The 21,964-nt window shown below is 49.2% G+C and overlaps 1 protein-coding gene across 1 annotated transcript in view; it reads right to left on the bottom strand.

Annotated features, from left to right (window-relative positions):
* Positions 1-21,964, bottom strand: part of LOC149868647 (neuronal acetylcholine receptor subunit alpha-7-like) — a 170,114-nt gene that overhangs the window by 122,389 nt on the left and 25,761 nt on the right. The window contains exon 2 of the mRNA XM_090037257.1: positions 19,688-19,827. Within this exon, the coding sequence (XP_089893383.1) occupies positions 19,688-19,827 (140 nt within the window). The remainder of the gene's footprint in view (positions 1-19,687; positions 19,828-21,964) is intronic.

The following is a 21,964-nucleotide window of genomic DNA, read 5'->3' as shown; positions in this document are numbered from 1 at the left end:
CAATCACTAGGTCACCGATTAGGTCATCCCCAGTAGCCAGTACCAGGTCAAGCAGCGCTTTACCTCTCATTGGCCAACAGACTTCTTGAGTCAGGTAGAGGTCATCCATGCACAAGAGGCAGCTTTGCCACCGCTCAGATTTTGCTGAGTGATCCTCCCACGAGTTGTCCGGGTAATTGAAGTCACCCGTGACAACCATGGTCCTGGAGCATGCAGCCTCAGCCAGTTCCCGGGTGAACTCCTGGTCAAGCTCAGGACTTTGGGTGGGAGGTCTGTAGTAGACTCCCACCATTGTGTCCCCTGTGCCATGTTCCCCATGGATTTTAACCCAGAGGATCTCCAGTTGCATCCTGCACCTGAGGCTTGGGATAGCAAAAGCCTGGCTTCCCCCTATACACGGGCAGCCCCGGTGGGTACTGCTACCCTGTGGGGAAGGCCCAGCCCCCCCACCCTGCAGGGGCCCACTGGCCTGGCAGCAGCTCACCCCGCAGTCCCAGGACAGGCGGGAGGCTGCACCAGGAGCCGGAGCGAAACCACGGCTGCTTTTTTACTCTGAAAGCTCCTCCAGCTTCCCCAAGCTTCCTGCACCCCAGGCCAGGACCCTGCCATTTCATGCCACCCCCAACAGCCTTGGGAGGTGACCTGTGCTGCCCCGGGGCTGGCCAAGAGCTTCCCCAGGGCCCCTTGCAGCTGCAGGAACTTCTGGAGCAGAAAAGCAGCTATGGATCCACTCCTGCTTCTGTCGCAACCTTCCTGCCCATCCTGGGGCTGCGGAGTGAGCTGCTGCTGGGCCCCTGTGGGGTGGGAGGGCCTGGGCCTTCCCTGGGGTGACAGCACCCACTGGAGCCTCCTGTGGGTGGGGGCAGCTGGGCCGTTGCTGCCCCAAGCCTCAGGTGTGGGATGGAAGTTCTGCGCTGCCTCCCCGGGCCACATCCCCGCCAGGTCATGCCACCCCCAGCAGCCCCAGGCACCCCCCATGCTGCCCCCAAAGCTGGACAGAGGGGTTGGGAGCCAGCAACAGCCAGGCAGTGCCCTGGGGCCAGTGCTGGCAGGGCCCAGAGCAGGGTGGCAGGAGCCTGGGGCGCAGCTGGCTGGGCTCTATGGAGCCAGGCCAGGCTGCCCCAGCATGGAGATAGGGGAGCCACCCTGCTCTGGGCCCCACCAGAGCTGGCTCTCGTGTGCCTCCTTGCTCCCAGCCCCTGCCCCAGCCCCATGGCCAGATAAGGACCAGCATGTCCCCTGACTCACTCTTACCTGAGACTCCCACTCTGACACGGGTGGGAACAGCCTCATGGTCCCTCTAGCTGGGGGAGCGGGGCAAGGCTGGGTGAGCCTGCTGTGGCTTCTGCTGGGTTTTAAAAAATTTCTAGGGGCCCCACAGGCCGGACAGAATGGCCTTGTGGGCCAGATCCAGCCCCGCAGGCTGTATCTTGACCACCCCATCCTAAGATCAAGGAGGTGGTGCAAGCACCCATAGGAGGCTTTAAATGCCTCTACACTAATGCTCATGACATGGGGAACAAGCAGAAGGAACTTGTCCTCCTGCTAGCTAGCACAAACCCAGACATAGTAGGGCTCACTGAAACCTATGATTGGGATTCAACCCATGATTGGGTGGTAAACATTAGGGGCTACAGACTGCACAGGCGGAATCATTGTAGCCTGGTCCTCTCTTCTAGCATGCCCACTTCTCCCCACATCTTAGTGTTGTCCACAAATTTGAACAAGGTGCTTTTCACCCCCTCATCCAAGTCACTGATAAAGATGTTGAACAGTGCGGGCCCAAGGACCGAGCCCTGGGGGACTCCACTGCCCACATCCCTCCAGGTCGAAAATGACCCCTCCACCACCACTCTGTGGGCACAGCCCTCCAGCCAATTTGCAACCATCTGACTGTGCAGGCATCAATGCCACAGTCACCTAGATTTTTAATGAGAATGGGGTGAGAGACAGTGTCAAAGGCCTTCCTTCTTTTCCTCCATTCTGCCAAAAATATAACCATTCTTCCCTCTTTTCCACCTAAGGTGTTCTTGTCAGAAAGATTTTCTCATCCATTTTCCTTTTGAACCATTCTTCAGTCTGTTGCTTTATGTCTTCCAGTTCTTCTTTCACTCGGTCTCCCCTTACTGCCTCCTTTAACAAATTCTGCTTCACTGCTGGCAATTCTTCTAGTTTTGCCATCCTCTTCTTTGCCTCCATTTGACCAATATTTCTGAAAAATTCACTTGTTCTTCTCTTTATCATAGTCCACTGCTCCCAAACACTTTTGTAGTATCTCTTCAGAGTCCTCCATCCTTTGTACAATTCCACATATTCTAGGTAGTTCTTCTCATCTTGTAATACTTGAATATTTGGTTTTCATATCCCTTCCCCCATACCTTTTCTTTCTTTTAAACTCACTTCCATTCTCAGCATCCAGTGACCACTGAAGGTCACATCTACAATCTCCTTCTTTCCAGTCCCTAACCTAGTTGCCATTAATACAAAAATCAGTCCACAACACCTGTTTCCCACTCAGTTCCATCATCATAATCACTTTCTCACCAACCCATACATCCTCTAAACATCCTTTTATTACATTAATAAGTACTTTTGATGAGCTGTCTAGCTCTCCCTCCCCTCTCTCCCCTCTTCTATCACCCTCCTCAATAATGCAATTGAAATCCCTCAGCAGAATTTGCTGCCTACTTCCACTTACATACATCTCTAATTTCTTAAATAATGCAATCCTTCTTCCTCTTTCAGCCAGCATGTATATATTACAAATTTCTAACATTTTCTTTTCAAACTCCACCACCATCTGTTGCAGTCTTCCTGCCACATTCACTTGCATTTGCTGCACTTCCACTGCAATGACGTATATTAGAATTCATAAAAATTATAGAAAATTAAGGTTGGAAGGGACCTCAGGAGGCCATCTAGTCCAACCCCCTGCTCAAAGCAGAATCATCCCCAACAAGGTCATCCCAACCAGTGCTTTGTCTAACTGGGTCTTGAAAACCTCCAAGCATGGAGATTCCACCACCTCTGGGTAACCTGTTCAGGGCTTTATTACCCTCCTAGTGAGAAAATTCTTCTTAATATCTAACCTAAACTTGCTGAATCTCATGAGATTCCTTTTGGCCCAATCCTCCAATTTATTTAGGTCACCGTGAATCCTAGCCATGCCCCCCAGTGTACTTACTACTCCCCCCAGCTTGGTGCTGTCTGCAAACTTGCTGAGGGTGCACTCTGTGCCATCTTGCAGCTCATTGATGAAGATATTGAACAAAACCAACCCCAGGACAGACCCTTGGGGCACTTCACTTAATACTAGCTGCCAACTAGACATGGAGCCATTGATTACTACTCTCTGACCCCAGTGCTCCATCCAGTTTACTATCCAACTTACAGCCCATACTTCCTTAGCTTGCCTACAGAAATGTTGTCGGAGGCCATATCAAAAGCCTTGCTAAAATCAAGGTACACCACATCCACCAGTCTCCCCACATCCACAGAGCCAGTCATCTCATCATAGAAAGCAATCAGGTTAGTTAGGCATGACTTGTTCCTGGTGAATCCATGCTGACTGTTCCTAATCATCACTTTCTTCTCCTCCAAGTGCTTAGAGATTGATTCCTTGAGAATCTCTATGATTTTTCCAGGGACTGGTGTGAGGCTGACTGGTCCGTAGTTTCCTGGATCCTCCTTTTTCTCTTTCTTAAATATGGGCACAATGTTTGCCCTTTCCCAGTTGTTGCCCTGGGATTCCTTTTATCAGAAACCCCCAAGGATTGACACAGCCCTTTGTCCGATTTGGTATCGAGTGAACTTTATTAGTAACCCCTAGGCTTATTATAAGATAATTGTCCTTGGAATACAACCTCACAAATAGTTCCTTAGACATTACAACAGCAACCTTTGGGCCTCAGATACTCTGCTGGGTGTGTGAGATGTTAGTTTCCGGATTCCTTCTTACTCAAAGCAAGAAGCCCAATGCTGCTCCTGTCTCCCCAGGGTGGCAAAACAAACACACATTGTCTCTTTGTTTGTCCATTATTTTTGCAACTTTCTCATCTTAAACTGTCCAATCCTCAAGTTTCTTACCTCCTCTTTTAGATAAGGTAACTCCAATCCTATTCTGTTTTTGGTTTTCTTTCCTTCTGGGGAAACTACTGTACCTGATTACCCACCGTATCAATCACAGGTCTCATTTTTCCCAGTGCTTTATAAGGCCCTCTGTACAATTTAATTGTTTAGTTCCAGGAAGGCTTAAGGTTATGCTAAGAGCCTAAGCATAACTTAGTTTGCCCAATACACCAATCATCCATGACCTCTCCTGATCACCATGAGTTTTCAAAGATGACGGCCAATGGTCTGCAATCACATCAGCCAACTCCCTCAGCACCCTCAGGTGCATCCCATCTTGCCCCATGGACTTATACACATTCAGCTTTTCTAAATAGTCCTTAACCTGTTCTTTCACCACTGTGGGCTGCTCATCTTCTTCCCAAACTGTGTTGCCAGATGCAGGAGTCTGGAAGCTGACCTTGCCTGTGAAGACTGAGGCAAAAAAGGTATTGAGCACTTCCACCTTTTCTGCATCCTCTGTCACAAAGTTGCCTCTCTCATTCAGTAAGAGACCCACACTTTCTCTGATCTGCTTTTTGCTATTGACATATTGTAGAAACCCTTCTTGTTACCTTTCATGTCCCTTGCTAGCTGCAACTCCAGTTGCACTTTGTCCTTCCTGACTTCATCCCTGCATGTCAAAGCAATGCTTTTATAGTCTTCCCTAGTTATTTGTCCAAGTTTCCACTTCTTATAAGATTCCTTTTTTTTATTTTGTTTACTATAGAATTCTCTGCTAAGCCAAGCTGCTCTTTTGTCATACTTGGTAGTCTTCTTCCACATCAGGATGGTTTGTTCCTGCACTTTCAGGAAGACTTCCTTAAACTACTGCCAGCTCTCCTGGACTCCTCTCCCCCTCAGTATGGCTTCCCTGGGGATCCTGCCCATGAGTTCCCTGTATGAGTTAAAGCACAAGGCACTACAGAAGGCACAAGGATCCTCAAAGTTTAAAGCACAAGGAAATTCAGAAAGACATGAGTGGGGGGCTACATAGTAGAGTATGGGGTAAGGGTGGGAATGCAACTAGGTTACATAGGAAACATGCAGCCAACTAAGCCTGGAGGTAGGTGGGTGAGAAGGGGGAAGGGGACGGGGGGCATGACATTTACAAAGCAGAGAATATATAGGAGCACAACAGTACCACATTGTAATAGGGAGATTGTTCAGAAAACTCATACAGTTACAAATAACAACATGCAGGATTCAATTGCAAGGATTAAAAGTCCTTGGAGGTAATTTGGTGCACCGGGGCGTGGGAGTGGATGGGAGGAAGTCAGGTGGTCCCATCTGCACTGCTTCCAGCTGGCAGTCTAGTCGGGTCCATGTACTGGTACTGTCCTGTGATGTGTTCTACATAGATGTCCCTTGACCATTGTATGGTGTTGGACACCAGGAGGTGCCACATAAGCTTGGTATAGCAACTGGATACAAGGCAGATGTTCAGGATACTCTCAGCACCTTGACTGTCACATTTTATCCCCAACTCCTCAAGGTGTCCTCCAGTGCCTGGTACTTCTCTCACTTCTGTTTTTGGGCTTCAATGAAAGCTTGCCACTGGTTCTCAAATAGGATGGTGACATCTACTGTGACAGGTTCATGACCACCACACCACCAATGGCATGCCCTGTATTTTTGGTTATGTTGCACTGGGGTCTACTTGCCCACCATAACTTGTTGTTGAGTGGGATTTTACCTCTGGAGGTGTTGTTTGGTGGTCTCCCTGGGACCCCAGGCGACTCTGTTGGCACTTCTTCTGTGGGGCTCCTCCTCCCCTACACCCCACCCCTTTCCATTCGGATGTTATGCATCAGCCTCAGTGATATACCAATGTGATGGTGATCCTGTCTTTTCCTGCATTAAGACCTGGTAATGTGAGCACCAGCAGAGGGTATGGCTATGGCCTGGTAGACTAGCAAAATCACAATAGAACAATAATTCAATGAAAACAGCTTGGATGATGTGGTGGGCAGGACAATGATGCCCATTGTGCCTAGCACTTTCCTTCAGCATGTGGGATTTCTTGTTGTAGGATGTACCCTTTCTCCATGTGGTCTCACATCTCAGATGCCCCTCTATTGGGCATTCGTCCTCGACCAGCTACAGCCTGGCCAAGTATTGTAATGTTCCAAGGAGCATTCCTCCATGCCTATGCAACACTCACAGCACTGCCAACTCCCCACCAGGAAGCTTTGGGTCCACAGACACTCTGTCAGGATGTGCAAGGTTGGGGGGTTCCCAGGCAGAGTCTGTCCCCCAGCAGGTCCCGGCAATGACCACCGGACTGCTCACTCCCTGCCCCAGCTGACCTGTACACTCCTGTGAGGATTGTCATGGGTGCTAGTAAGTGGTGTTGGATCTGGACCTCTTGGTTGGTCAGCTACCACAATCAGGTTGCTGCCTGGTTCAATTTCCGGTGTTGACTGGGTGATCCAGGCATCCTCAGTCTTTCCAGGGTGCTGTACCCCAGAGATAGCCTCTAGCTTCCTGTTGAGGCTTTACATATACACAGGTCCTCTCTGGATGTTTCGGTGGTAGGACAGGCATGCACTGCCTCTTGAGGCATGCTCACCCTGCAGAGACACATCAGCTCCTTTCTGGCTGTGGGGAAAGCATCAGCTCTGCCACCAGTGCTTCCTCATCTCTCTCCCCTGGCTCTGCTCCTGAGCTTCTTTTATATTCAGAGCCTTCAGGTGCCAGACCAAGTGATGGGGCTCCCTCCAGCTGCGTGGTGACAGCTGACTTGCCTGTAGACTGGCCACCTGAATGTCAGTGCTGTAGTAAGTGGAGTGTGAGCCTACCACATCTACCATCATGACATACTTACTGTCCTTATCAATCACAATGTTGTCTGGGTGCAGCTGGCTCTCACAGCCTGGGACAATACGGTTGATGGACATGGTACCCGTCAACGGCAGGAAGGCTTTGGCCAGTTGGTCCTGGATCGTGTTGTGCCACAGCTGCCACACTATGGCTGCCTTGGAGCTGATATCCAACATCCTCTGCAGCTGTTTGGCATCACTGGCAAGGAGGACTTGGTCATCTGCATAGGCCAGGACACTCAGATTACACCCATAGAGGTCAAGTCCACCAGGGCCTCCTGCCACTGCTTGGAGGAGCAGCTCCATCACCAGGTTGATCATGGGACTGAACCGGAAGCCCTGCTTCACTCCAGACCGGATGGGGATATCATGCACCTTGCTCTCTGATGGCCAAATGGTGGTGGTGCAGCCCTCTTAGAGCTCCCACCCAAGGTTCTATGGTCCTGTCTGACATCCTGAATTCTTAGAAAGTGTCAAAGATATGGTGGTGAGGCTTGGAGCAAAAGGCATTGGAGATGTCCAGCCATGCCACCATGCACTGCCTTCTGGCCCTCTGAGCATCATCCAGTGACATCTGGAGCACAAAGTTATGTTCATAGCAGCCCTCTCTTGACAAGAAGCCCTTCTGTCTCAGGCTGATGGCCTTTCCACTCACTGCTCCATCAGTTATCCAGACTTCCAGGCAGCTGGCTTAGAACTCAGAGATTGTGGAGCACAGGGAAATGGGCCTCCAGTTGCTTGGGTCACTATATTTGATCTTAGCTAAAAAGGCTGAGATGCTGATGGGAACCTACCACATTTTTGTATATATTTCAAACCATGTGGACCCTGCAGATCAGGACTGCCCAGTGTGTGTGTACTTCAGACACTCTCCCCACAAATGATCCATGTGCTAATTAGCGCCCCCCTCATGACTGGAACGAGGTGTTCTTTTCAGAAGTCCTGGGAGGCTTCAAAAATGTATATACAATGGAGATGGAGGGCAAACTGGTCTGACTCCACCTCATGGAGGATGGAGTCACACTAATCATATGCACCAAACTGAGAGAGGGGCCAACAGAGGGATTCTGTGTTAACTGTTTGGGACCCTATTTGGTGATGTTTTTCAACTGTTTAAGGCTAGTGAAGAAACAGGAATCATTGGAAATGGGAAAGAACGATGCAGCTCAGATGTGTGAGTAAAGAGGAAATAAAAATGTATTCTGTATAGTGGCTCACCATGACTTGAAGAAAGAGTCGGTGCTAATCAGAACTGATTTGACTAATTTGGCCTAAAACATGGAATTATATAAACAATATCCATATCCACATCCATAATCATATCCATATATGGGCAAACAAGCATAGGGTGTGTCTGAACTCCAAGGGCTCGGGGCTTGCCTGCTAGGGCTGTGCGAAGTTTCGGTGATTCAATTCAGTGGAGATTTGGCCATCTCCAAATCCAAATCGAATAAGGGGACCCTTTAATCTCTCTGAACTGAATCAGAACCTGCCAAAATGATTCGGAGAGATTCAGAAATATATTTGGCACTTCAGACATAGACACAGCTTTAAATGTTTTTCTACATACCTCAAGGTGCCAGGCAGCTCGTGAATGTAAAATGGTGGGGTGGATGGAGCACTGGGTGGGGGTGTCTCCAGCATGCTCAGCAGTAGACCCAGAAGTGGACCAGAAGCACTTCCGGGCCACTTCCAGGTCTGCCACGGAGTGCACTGGGCCCCCCCCCACACACCCCTTCGACTCAGCAACTGGTGCCTCCTGGGTCTGGGGGGGCACCCAGAGTACCCCTGTGGCTGATTGCTGATCTGGGATGGCACAGATAGAGTGTCTCACAGGACTGTGGGAGGGGCCCCCAGCACACTCAGCAGCGAACCCAGAAATGAACCAGAAGTACTTCCAATCCACTTCTGGGTTCGCTGCTGAACATGTGGGGGGCTCCCCCTCTTTCCCCCCACTCCTGTGGGATGTATCATCATCCCCACCATTGCAGCTTTCATGAGCTATGCCTGGTACCTTGAGTTATGCAGAAAAAACATTTAAAGCTGTGGCTATGCTCAAATCACTGATTCTCTGAATCAGCATTGACTCTTCAGATTCGGATTCAGCCAAATCCAGTTGGGACAGTAATCCAAATTGAGTATGGACTGTTTCACACATCCCTATTGTCTGCCATGGATTTGGGAATATCTGAAGCCCTAGGCTGAAGAGTCTGGGAAGCAGAATAATTGCTGGTGGTAGTGCCACACAAACTTGTACTTAAGAGCTGATTTGAATTAAGAGCTGATTTGGCTAATTTGGCCTGAGACATGAAATGATATGGTCCGTGTCTCCCTGCTACCAAAGCTACTCCAGGTGGTCATGTTCCAGGGCCTCCATATGGGCCCAGTGGTCCCACTGCACACGGTCCCATGCCTCTGCCTGGGCAAAGTTCTCTACCCACCAGGCCTGCTCCCAGCAGGCGGGTTTGGTCCCTGGTGCACCTCTATCTAGCACAGACTGCACATCCAGGTGGTTTCAGTGGTGAGTGGCAGCAACCCAGAGCCCGTTTCCCAGTGGCCTCTCCCCCATGTCCAGATGTTGGCCTTGCAGAGGCAAGAGACAGAAGGCTTTTCTGAGAGTTTGCAACATTTCAGAGATAAGATGCTTTGCACCGGGTCAGTGCACAGGTGCCCAGGGACCATGTTAAGCTGGCCAGGCGTGGGCCCAGGTGGGTGCCCCCTGAGCCCCCTATCCCTATACACTCCCCTAAGGCTGGTGGCCCCCATTGCCTACCAAGGCTGGACAGGCCAGGCTGATGGCAGCACCTGCTGCCACAGTTGTAGACCCTTCTTCCCCCCTCCCCACAATTACAGGCCAGCCACTCTGCTGTGCTGTCACCCAGCCCATGGAATCTGGGTTTGGGGCATGCAGAGCTCCCAAGAAACTGGGGCAAGGGGCTGGGCACACAAAGAGCCTCTCCAGGGAGGTACCACAAGGCTGACCCCCCACCATGCTGCTGCTATGCCCTGGGTGGTGCACAATGAGCTGTTTCTGCAAATGAAGGAGTGCCCAAGCCACTATATCCTGCTGATGATCCTTCTGGTGCCCTGTCAACACCTGCACTCCTGCTTCAGGACCCTGAGCTACAATGGCATAGAAGGCAAGCCCAGGCTGCCCTACAACCTCTGCCACTGCCTGGAGGGCTACTTGTGGCAGTGCTACACATCTCTGTACCTCACTGCTAAGGAGGACATTGCTGCCAGCATTGATGCCTTCTTCGGCATTGGCCCATTGCTATGGGGACATGGGCTGCTGAATAAAGTTCTGAACTGTGTCCCACCTGTCCTCATGCCAGGGGGTAGGAGGAAACTGGAGCAGGGGGTGTGAGCAGGCCAGGCAGAAAGCCAGGGCAGGGGCAGGGGCAGGGGCTGGGAAGGCCCTCCCCCAGTGTGGGACTTACCACATGTCCGGGGCTGGCAAGGCTGGCAGCTTGGTGCAGGCATCCCCATCAGCAAGTGTGACCAGCTGCACCTGGTGTCTGCAGCCTGCAGTGTGCAGTAGGCCAGTGCCCAGCCAGGGCCCCACCCTGGAGGAGCTGGCACTGCTGAGAGCCAGCAGTCTTATTACCAGCCACTCCTTGTGACAGGGTGTGGGGCTGTGCCGAGGACAAGGCAGCTGCTGGGCAGGGCTCCCCAAACTGCCAGTGGAAGCAGCAGCTGGGGAGGAGGGTGGGGCAGGGCACTGAAGACCTGAAGTCCCCTCCCCCAGTGACACATCACTGGAGGTGTCAGGGCAGGGTGGGGGCTTGGGCAGGCTACCCCTACTGGTGCCACTTCCAGGGGTGTGACCTGGCTCCTGGGGTGCCAAAATGCTGGTCAGCTCTTGTATGAAGGCAATAGACTTTTGGGCATGACCAGACAAACAACTGAATTTGGTCATCAACTGTGCCTGCAAAGCCTTGACCTTTATGCAGTATTGTCCTGCCAACTGGGAGTGCCCTCACTCCCACATCCCACCTGACAGGGCCTCATAAATGTTAGCATTCAAGCACCTGCTTCACGCAAACTATGTCTGCACATCCCCAGAGTACCACAAGGTCACGCACCTCCTCCACCATGAGGTGGAGTCAGACCAGTTTGCCTTCCACCTCATTGGCTTATACATTTTTGAAGCCTCCAGGACTTGTGATAAGAACACCCAGTTCCAGTCATGAGTGAGGGTGCTAATTAGCACATGAATTCTTTGTGCAGGGAGTGTCTGGAGTATACACACATACTGAGCAGTGCTGAGCTGAGCGTTCAACATGGCTGAAAATGATGTTAACTCTACTGGGGCCCAGCCCAATGAACTTTTGGGTTTGGACTAATAATCTTGGCTCAAATTAAGTATAGTCCATGGACTGCACTGCATTGTGTAGTAAAGGTTGGAGACCTGTCCAATGCACTGCAGATGGGGCCCCTTGTGAGACCCTACTATGGGCCCCCGATGGGAAGATCTCAGCTACATGCCTATTTCATGGAGATAAGGGATTTCTCCCTAGCATGACCCTTTGGGATTAGGGCAACTGAGACCTGGAGGCATGTAGGATGCCTGCCATGGATTTGAGAGTATCTGAAACCTCAGGCTAAGTCTAGGAAGGATACTTGCCAGGTAGTGCCACACAGATGTGAACAATTGAGGTCTGCTCAGTCAGCAGAATTCATAACTGATTTGGCTAATTGGGCCTGAGACATGACATTTTTTTAAAAAGCATAGTTTTAATTATATACAAGTGGATACAAAAGTGCTATTTAAAAGTATGTTTATAGAATATCTGTGCTAAAACTTGGAGCAGTTTGAAAATAGGTAAATTGCATCAATCCTGGATAAGATAAGTGTATGGGTAACTGTAGTAATTTGCCTGTATGGTAAATTGTGTTTATGTCAAGGTCAGTGTTTTCAAATTTGCTTTTCACTTCCATGTACTTAGGGAGAACAGTATCTGGTAGTAAGGAGGCAGGGAAGGGACTGAAGGGAAAGGAGGTTGTTGGGGGAGGCGGGGGTGCAAAAGGAAAAGGCTACCTGGCCCCTCAGATTTATTTTCCCTGTTCTAGCAGTGGAAAGAGGACAAAGTCAAGGCAAACCTCCAATAATTAGATTTTATACCTAGAGAATTATAAGAAATTTACAAATGTTCCATATATAGAATTTAATTATTGGGGGGGTCATCTTATATTTCAGTACATACAGTACTCAGCCACAAAAAAATGGATGTGAATGCTTTCTTGATCAGAGCCTAAACCACAAGGACAGATTCTTCCTCCTGAGATGAGCAGTGGACTGAACAAAATAGATGTGATGAGGCAAGCAACTTTGATAGGCCCCCTAGTACAAAGGATTTTCTTTAATTTGCCCATAGCAAAAGATACCTTTAAACAGGGAAAATTGACTGTAAGTGCTTATTTTACACTGCATAGCATCTGTAGCGTTACATAAAAAGTGAAGGCTTTTTTTCTAGAGCATGCAACCACTTAGTTGACCTCTTTTTTTTTTAAAGTCTTTCCTATTTGCTTCACTCTGAAGGGTTATAGAAATTAAATTCACTAGAACACAAAGCATGACATAATGGAGATGAAGGGCTTAAAGGGCTGCCCTCTGCCTAAAGAAAGGTTTTCATTGAAGCATTTAAAAATGGTTTTTCCACAGAAGTCTTTATGTTTTGTAGCTCTCCCCATGCCCCTCCCCATATAATCTTTAGGCTACAGGATTAAATTAATCATTCTGAAAATTATAGTGTCCATTTTTTAGGCTGTTAGAAAGCCCCAAACCCCTCTGGCTAGTGTATTAAAATGATGACTGTAACAAAGAAGGTATCACAGTTTACCAGAAGCAAGGTATCTCATAACAAGATGTTTTAGCTACAGTGATATAACTCAAAACAGGCTACCTGTCTGCCTGTATTTTTTTAAACATCATAAATAATTTGTTGCATGTTTTAATTGAAACTTCAGTTGGATTGCCAGGTCCTGGCCCAACTTGGTGTGTTGTATTAGGCAGACCTGGATAGGTTAGAGAAGTGGGCGGATCCGAACAGGATGCAGTTCAACAAGGACAAGTGCAGGGTGCTGCACCTGGGGAGAGGGAACCAGCATGATGGTTATAGGTTAGGGGCTGACCCTCTTGGCAGCACAGAGGCAGAGAGGGATCTTGAGTCAGGATTGACTCCAAGATGAATATGAGTTGCCAGTGCGATGAAGCAATAGGCAGAGCCAACCGCACCCTGTCATACCTCAACAGGGACATCACTAACAGGCCCAGAGAGGTCTTGCTCCCCCTCTATGCAGCGCTGGTCAGGCCGTAGATGGGGTACTGTGTCCAGTTCTGGGCACCACACTTCAAGAGGGACATGGAGAACCTGGAGAGGGTCCAGAGGAGGGCCACTGGTATGGCTGAGGGTATGAGAAGAAGCTGAGGGACCTGAATCTCTTCAGTCTCTGCAAGAGGAGACTGGGGGGGGCGGGATCTTGTGGCTGGCTACAACCTTATCAGGGGCCACCAACAGGGACTCAGGGAAAGTCTGTTCACCAGGGCCCCCCTTGGAGTCACCAGGACCAATGGCCACAAGCTGAGGGAGGATAGGTTTAGGTTAGATATTAGGAAGAACTACTTCACGGTAAGGGTGGCCAGAGCCTGGAATAGGCTTCCCAGAGCAGTGGTGCTCTCACCTTCCCTGGAAATATTCAAGAGGAAACTGGATAGGCACCTGGCTGGGGTCTTATGACCTCTCCCACCCCCAGTGCTCATTTCTGCCCATGGCAGGGGGTCAGAGTTGATGATCTGTCTAAATCCCTTCCGACTCATTGATTCTAGGATTCTAGGATCTGAAACTTTGTCTCCTATCCAACTGCACCCAAAGACTTCTCTGCATTCCTCTTTTAGAAGAAACAGGTAAGCCTTCCTAGTCAGTCTGGTGCATTCTGGTTGACCACTGTCTCCTTGAAACCCTTTCAGAGGGAGCCAAAATATGCTGGTTCCACCTGTGCTAGAGCTTGAATATCCTCTCTAGGAAGTGCTTGGAAATCTAAACTCATTGCTCGTCTCTCCCAGGTTTTATCTTTCTTTGGACAGGTGCATTGGAACTGCAGTACCTCTTGAAGAGGACAGAGACAGCCTGTTACACCTTGTCTTGAAGGGTGTTGTAGATTGGTGCAGGAAGAAAGCAAGATAAACACTACAAGTTATATGGGATGGAGGAAGGGAGGAGAGGTTGTCTGTGTTCTATAATACTGATAACGGAAGAGTGGGGGCAAAAGATTATTCCTAGAGCTTGTTTGTATTGAAAACCTCCTGGGAGTAAAGAAAGGATTTTGCCTTGGATTATTTTATGCCAAAACTTGCTGCTGATCAAATCTCCAACTCAACCTGAGCCAAATCTCTCTACAGTGTGGGCATTCCAGTCTTGCTGTGTGCAAGGACAAAAGAGTTTTGGAATCCTATACAAGAAATGTACATGCTTGTTCTCCCACTTACCATTGAGCCAACTCCACGGGGACTTTGGTCATGATACTGCAGAGCAGGGATTTTGGGCAGAAAGGAGGTCAGCCCTAGTATAATGCTTGATAAAATGGTCAGTACTTGAATGGAGAAAAGCTGTTGTTTTCAGGTGTCAGCAGGTGCATCTACACAAGACACGATGGCACTGTGGTGATGCGCTATGGTGCTGTAGCATCCATTGGCAAAACTGTGATGCTGCCACTATGTCAGCATAGCAATATATTCCCTCATTATAGTGCATTGCTCTGGTAACATAGTAGCCAAAAATAAGCATGTGCAGCTGGCACTGCACAGGATGGGCTGGTACTTCCAAAAGGAAGTACTAAATGACAGCACAGTAACAAAGGCACCATACAGTCACGTGTAGATGCGCCCAGCTTGTTGGAAGATTTTACCCCTTCCTATATGGGGTCTGCTACCTCCAGACAGAATGACCATTCCTTGGGCTCCTGCTTATACCAAATACAGTGGACCATCTTCTCAGTGAGTGGAACTATCAAGATCATGTATCTCAGGTTCTGATATGCGAAGCCATTCTGGTTCAGCACCAGCTCTTTCCATAACAGGGATTCACAAGGCAGGTGTTTTCCTTGGAGACCATGCAGCAAGTAAATGGTAGGATGGAGTAATTGAAGCATTCTTGATGGAGGGATTTAATTGGTGGGTAGTAGGAAACCTGGCAACTGCTGTATGCCAGATTGAAGCCTATGTGGAGACTAAGTCCCTGGAAGGCTCACCATGGCTGCATCTCCAGGTGACAATTAAAAGAGGGTATATGGGATGCTCTGATGTACCATCATGGAGGAAACTGAAGTGATACATGTCTCCCATAATCTAAGTGCCACAGCCAGTCCTTGCTATGTGTTTGGCTTATGAGCAAAGGGGCACTAAGCTAATTCTGCCTCTGTATGAGATGTAACTTTGTGTGGTCTTCTGGGTATGTGTAAACCTCTATTTTGGGGTGAGTTGAAGGCCCTCAACTACTCCCAGTTCCATAAGTCATTCTTCCCAGTGGCATAATAACCAGAGTTGGCACCTGGGGCAAATCCTCTAGGAAAGGGGTTCCCAACCCCCAGGCCACATCCCAGTACCAGGCCATGAAGGGGTGGCTGCCAGTCCGCAGGAGGGTTGGCTGCTGGACTGGAAGTCCAGAAGTGACCAGCATACTGCAAACTGGCAGCCAATACTTTTTATACGGAGCATAAAAAAGGGTTGGTTGCAAGCTCGCAGTATGCCAGTCACTGCTGGCCTGCAGTTTCCTGGTCCACAGCCATTTCTGGTCCACAGTTTGTCTGTCCACAGTCACTTCCAGTCCACAGTCATTTCAGGTCTGCAGTTTGCTGGTCCACAGCATGAATAGGTTAGGAACCCATGCTCTGTGGGGGTGGCATGCAGATTCTGAGAAGGGGAGCAGCATGCAGATTCCAAGAGCAAAGGCAGTGGCAGGGGATGAAGGGGCACAGTACAGCAGTGTTTCCCATGCCAGGAAATCTAAAACAGTCCCTGGCTGAGCATCTGCTGCTGCTGCTGCTGCTCCCACATGCTTTGCACACCTAGGCTGTTGCTCTTAAAAAAGCAGCAGGCAGAGACTGTTTTGGAGAGCCTAGCAGTCAGTCAGAGCCCAGACTCTACACCAGTGTGGGGTAGTTACAGCACCCCTCCTAAGTTGGTACCCAGTATTAATTATCTCTCATCCATCCCTAGTTATACTACTTTTCCTTCCCCATCTATACTACTTTGCTATTGCAGCAGGCAAGAAGCACAGAAGGAAAGATTAATAAAGGGCAGGGTTATTACTACATGAATGGCAGTCACTCATCATGGTGCCCTGTGACCAGTGGGGTCCCTCAAGGCTCTGTCCTGGGACCCATACTGTTCAACATCTTCATTAACGATGTGGACATTGGAGTCAGGAGTGGACTGGCCACATTCGCCGATGACACCAAACTTTGGGGCAAAGCATCCACACCAGAAGATAGGCGGGTGATCCAGGCTGACCTGGACAAGCTCAGCAAATGGGCAGACGAGAACCTCATGGTGTTTAACACCGAAAAATGCAAGGTTCTCCACCTTGGGAGGAAAAACCTGCAGCACCCTTATAGGCTCGGCAGTGCTACGTTGGTTAGCACTACAGAAGAAAAAGACTTGGGGGTCATCATTGACCACAAGATGAACATGAGCCTGCAATGCGATGCTGCGGCTAGTAAAGCGACCAAAATGCTGGCGTGCATCCATAGATGCTTCTCGAGCAAATCCCGGGACGTCATTCTCCCCTTGTACTCAGCCTTGGTGAGGCCGCAGCTGGAGTACTGCGTCCAGTTTTGGGCTCCACAATTCAAAAAGGATGTGGAGAAGCTTGAGAGAGTCCAGAAAAGAGCCACGCGCATGATCAGAGGTCAGGAAAACAGATCTTACGATGACAGGCTGAGAGCCATGGGACTCTTTAGCCTGGAAAAGCGCAGGCTCAGGGGTGATCTGATGGCCACCTATAAGTTTATCAGGGGTGACCACCAGGATCTGGGGGAACGTCTGTTCACCAGAGCGCCCCAAGGGATGATGAGGTCGAACGGTCACAAACTCCTGCAAGACCGTTTCAGGCTGGACATAAGGAAGAATTTCTTTACTGTCCGAGCCCCCAAGGTCTGGAACAGTCTGCCAGCGGAGGTGGTTCAAGCACCTACATTGAACACCTTCAAAAGTAAATTGGATGCTTATGTTGCTGGGATCCTATGACCCCAGCTGACTTCCTGCCCTTTGGGCAGGGGGCTGGACTCGATCTCCCAAGGTCCTTTCCAGCCCTAATGTCTATGAAATCTATGAAATATGAACAGAAAACTCAAAAGGAACTCTTCTAGGAAACACCCCTCCACCCCTGCAACTACTTCTCTTTCCTTTTGTGCTTGTTTTTAATTAAGGACAGGGAGTAGAATGCAAAATGGCTAGTGGTGGACTTCCTATGTTACACACACTGCAGAGTGATTTCCTTGAGCTTAGCTAAGATGTTGGTGCAGGAGCATCTAATAGCAATGGAAAACCTAAATAGCAACTGAGAACCAGAAGGAAAGCAGCAGAGAGTGAATGGAGGGTCCCTCACCCTGAGGAATAACTAGAGAAAGGCTTAAAAAGGACTTTCAGGAGAACAGAGCCTTGTGCCTGTGTCGTAGTGATCAAGGTGGCCCAGTGAGAGAGGATAAACCTAGAAAAGGGATCTGCATGAGCCAAACAGGTGTTCAGTCCAAAGGGAGTGGCCAGTGAACTCTTATGGGACAGATACAGGGCCAGTAACAGGGCAACACATAAGGCATGCATGTGGGTGCATGTGCACCCCCTGAGCATGGTGGTGCACCCCCTACAAAAAGGCACTTCTGAACGGACACTGCTCGCCACCCCGCCGCCAACACCGCCGGTGGCATCTGCAGGAGCTCCCACTTACCACCACCATGCTTCTGCCACCGCCATGCCCCCCAGCCCCTGGGAGCATGTGTCGTTCATAGCCAGTACAACAGGGAGTGTGTGAGAAGGACTGCTGCCTATCAGGGCAGGCAAAGCCCATGTCACACACTTATGGAAGGGCTCCCAGCCACCCAACAAACTCTGTAGCTTGACCAAAAGGACTAATAAGAAATATGCTACTACTTCTGAATGGACTGAGAGAGGTTTCCTAGGTAATAGGTCTGAAGATGTTAAATCCTTTATGGCTTGTTCCCAGCAACGAAGTTAAGCATTATTGGGTGCATCTACACATGCAATGAATGTGCCTGAATCTTCTGCATAGAAAATTCAGGCGTATTAAATTGTGGCCCCACATGCATCTGAATGTGCGCCCATCAGGAGCAAATTTTCTCCCAACAGGAGCAATTCAATCTAGGGCTTCTCCTTCCCTGTTCTGCCCCATTCCAGCAGACAGGGGGAGCTCCAGATTCCTCCAGGTGCCAGTCCCAGGCTTGTAGGGGACATGGAAACTGGTCCTGTCTCCATAGGGTAGGGGAGAACTGTCCTGGCTGCCCGCTGTCCCTGCTCCCTGTAGCCCCTGCTGCTTAAGCTGACTAGGAGCAATTTGCTCCTGGTCAGTGTCTATATGTGTACTTCAGTGCATTAATTTAATGTGCTGATTTCTAGTACCTGTATGAACAGTAATTGCTGTTCATGTGCAGATGGTGACACTTCACTGTGCAGTAGATTAGTCTAATGCTCAATAAAGCATCTCATGTAAACACACCCACTGAGTACTCAGTGACAGCAGCTTCTTGCTTTTTTTGCCCTGTTAGATAAACTATCACATCCTTAGGCTACATGCCCAGGCATTTAGGGGGACTACCAGGTGCCAGACCCCAAAGACATTCATGTAGCAAGGGGTGGGTGACTAGGATACCACCCCTGGCACTCACTCAGATGGGGCACAACAAGCATGGCAGCTGTCACCACAGCCAGCCCAGCTGCCACCTCTGCTGCAGCCAGCCTGGCTGCTCCTGCTGGCTCTGCTGCTGCCACCACCCAGGGCACAGAAACCTGGTAGCTATGCCTCTACCCCAGTGGGAATAATAGATTAAATGCTTTCAAGTCACCTAATGTGCCATAAAGTATCCCAAGGGGTTTGCTGTCTCCTCATGCTCCAACTATCCTATCAGGTGCTAGCCAGTTTTGCAGCTTCCAGTGCAATGGGGACTCCCAGCCATCTCAGAGCTCTGTGCAGTCACAAGGCTTGAACTGCTCTAACATTGCCCCTGGTGTCAATTCAGGTGGATAGATTGGTGCTGCTGCCTCTGAACCAGTGACGTTGTGACCTTTCATATGGTGGCTCCAGGCTGCTCCATGTGACTGCACAGTGCACAGGTTCTTGAGAGTAGCTCTCAGTATAACGCATGGTCCACAGTTAAAGCTGTGCTGTACTGCCTCTGAGAACACCGTATGATAAATAATTTGTAGTAACACATGGTTTTAATTTCTTTAATATAGAGTGTGTTTTTCTGTAGAAAGCACTGAAAAGCTACATAATTAATCAACCTACTACTCATGTATAGCATTGGAGACATCTGTGCATGTAGAGTGGTGCTTGGTTTTCCAAAGTGACACAACCATGTGTTGATGTTCTGGAAAATGCCTGATCAAACCCATCGCGTTCTCAATTTCCTGTCTTTAACAGGCTGGGTATGAGGAAGCATGCTGTTCCAGCATTATTTGCAACAGAAAATGAATTAGTTACATTAATATGTTGCCCCCAAAAGCAGGACCACTGCTGACTTACCACATCAATTATCTGTAGCAGAGACAATTGTAGCTCCACGAGAAGAGGCTGGGAGTCATTCACCACAGGCCTTTCAAGGCGATTGTAGTTTTTCAGCAGTTCTCTATACAAGCGCCTCTGGCTCTCGCCCTGCTGAGAAACTTGCAAAAAAAGAGAGAGAGTGGTGTTAATTAGGCAGCCTGATCAGATCAGAAGGTCCATTTGGTTTTGGATGCTCTTATTCTGATTATGAAAGCAGTATCACAGAAAGTGAGTGTCTTTCTCTTTGCTCATGCTATGTTCCACAGCTCCATAAAACCCTGTGCGCTTATAGGTACCATTTGCCTGTTTCTATTGTGCTGCAACCGAAGAGCTTGACCTGGGTGAGCTGGCCAGGAACAGTTAGCTTGCTTTGTCAGAAAGGCACTGCCGAAGCACTAGGTCTGTCTAAGGCAGTAGTGTGCAAGCAGGAAACTGTGGGGCCCTATCACTTCTCTCAGCAAACTCAGACAACTGCAGGTTTCTTATAACCAGCGAACTTGCAATTTTGGTCAGTCTGGCGAATGAGGAGTTACATGGGCTAATATGACATAGGATTTCTTACTGGTTCAGACCAGGGGCCTTTCTGAGCCCAGCAACCTGTCTCTGGCAATGCTCAGGAGTTATTCTTTCAGAAGAAGACACAAGAAACCCCTGTATGGGTAGTGTGAGGGTTATGTGGTTGAACTGTTTGGATGTTCCCTGCTGAAAGTGGTATTTTTGGATGGGCTTTGTTCTGGCAGCAAAAGGGTTAATGGCTGGATTGCAGTGGAGCTAGGTATGACCTGGCTCATGGCGCTGGGCCCTCTGGATGGTGCTGGAAGGGCCATTCCTGAGAACTTTATATAGAAGCAGGGGAGCTGGAGAGTGCGTATGCATATGCCTGCGTGAGTGTCTGCCAGTACACAGCTTGCTGGGGACCACTGAAGCTTGCTGATGTGCTGCCCCAGAGAGCAGAGACAAAGAGAGTCTGCCTCGTGAGGATTGCAGCTAGGAAGTCTGGAGCGGTGGATCAAAGACATGCTGTTAAGGCGGGCAGGGAAGCCGAGACCTCCAGGGATGAGAGGTAGTTTCACTGCAGAGACAGTGAGGAACAAAGAAGTAAGCATTGGGCAGGGGTGAGAGTGAAGCGCTAGGAGGCAGCGGGTGTTGAACTTTTTTTGTTGTTGTTCTGTCTACCCCAGGCCTGTGGTCGTGTTTTGCCCTGGTTATTAAATTTTTATCCCTGAAATATATCTGCCCCTGTCATTTGGTATTTCACCTCAAGATAAGTTTGCCCTGTCTTGGCTATAACTCGGGGTCCCCTCAAGCAGTTATAGAATAGTATGCGTATGCTTATAGGGCATTTGCTTCCCAATCCCAGACACAGGGGCTGCCTGATGGTGGGAAGCTTGAGAGTGGAAAGTGTGTGGCTAGGTCTGTGCTATGGTAGATGCCTGAACATGTTCTTACTGTCCATGGATCTGGTTGTGGCAGACCCTTGGCCAGATGCGAAGTGTGGGAAGTAGTGAGGACTCCCCATTTCCCTGCCCTTTGTGGGGCTCATAAGGGCCGCAGCAAACTGCAGCCTCTGTGCTCAGAGGGTCCAGGCTGCCTATCCAGATCTTCTGCCACAAACGGCGGAAAGAAGGCAGAGCTATGACTGTGGTGAATCACATGCCAATTAAAGGACCAGGGGAGAGAGCCGGGCTCCATTGAAATCAAATTGCAAAACTCCCACTGAATTCACCAGGGTCAGCATTATCACTCTGAGATACTGCAATTAAAGGAGGAGAGCTGTGGACGAGGTAGTTTCTCTGTGTATTTCGTGCTGCCCTTGAGAAGAAGCTGCTCTGAACTGCTGCAATAGGAGATGGTAACAAATAGGCGTCTGACCCCACGCAAATGTCTAATCCTTTTAAAATCCCACCAGACCCCTTTCTTTCGTAATCTTTGCTGTGGTGAGTCCCATGCTGTGAAATTGTGTGTTGCAGGAGGAGGATGGTTACATTCCTAATCTTTTTAATTCCTCGTAGATTTTTAATCTTTACTTTCAGTGGATTCGCCTTCTTTGTACAGGGAAAGAAGCACATTTTCTCCTATTTACCTCCCATCTTCTCTGGGACACGTTATTTTGTAAACCTCTGCTTTTCTCTCTCCACCCTCCCCCCCACTCTTGCTCTTGCCTTTTCTCCATCAAAATGTCTTAAACTTCCACCTATATGGAAGGCTTTCCAATAATAAAGCCTTCTAGTAATTTCCATTGCTCTTTTCTCTGTC

The sequence above is a fragment of the Crocodylus siamensis genome, chromosome 3 (genome assembly GCF_052110815.1).
Source record: "Crocodylus siamensis isolate JL-2025a chromosome 3, ASM5211081v1, whole genome shotgun sequence".
In the NCBI taxonomy this organism is placed as follows: Eukaryota; Metazoa; Chordata; order Crocodylia; family Crocodylidae; genus Crocodylus; species Crocodylus siamensis.
The sequence above is the reverse complement of the archived record's forward strand: the minus strand, read 5'-3'. Positions and strand labels throughout refer to the sequence as shown.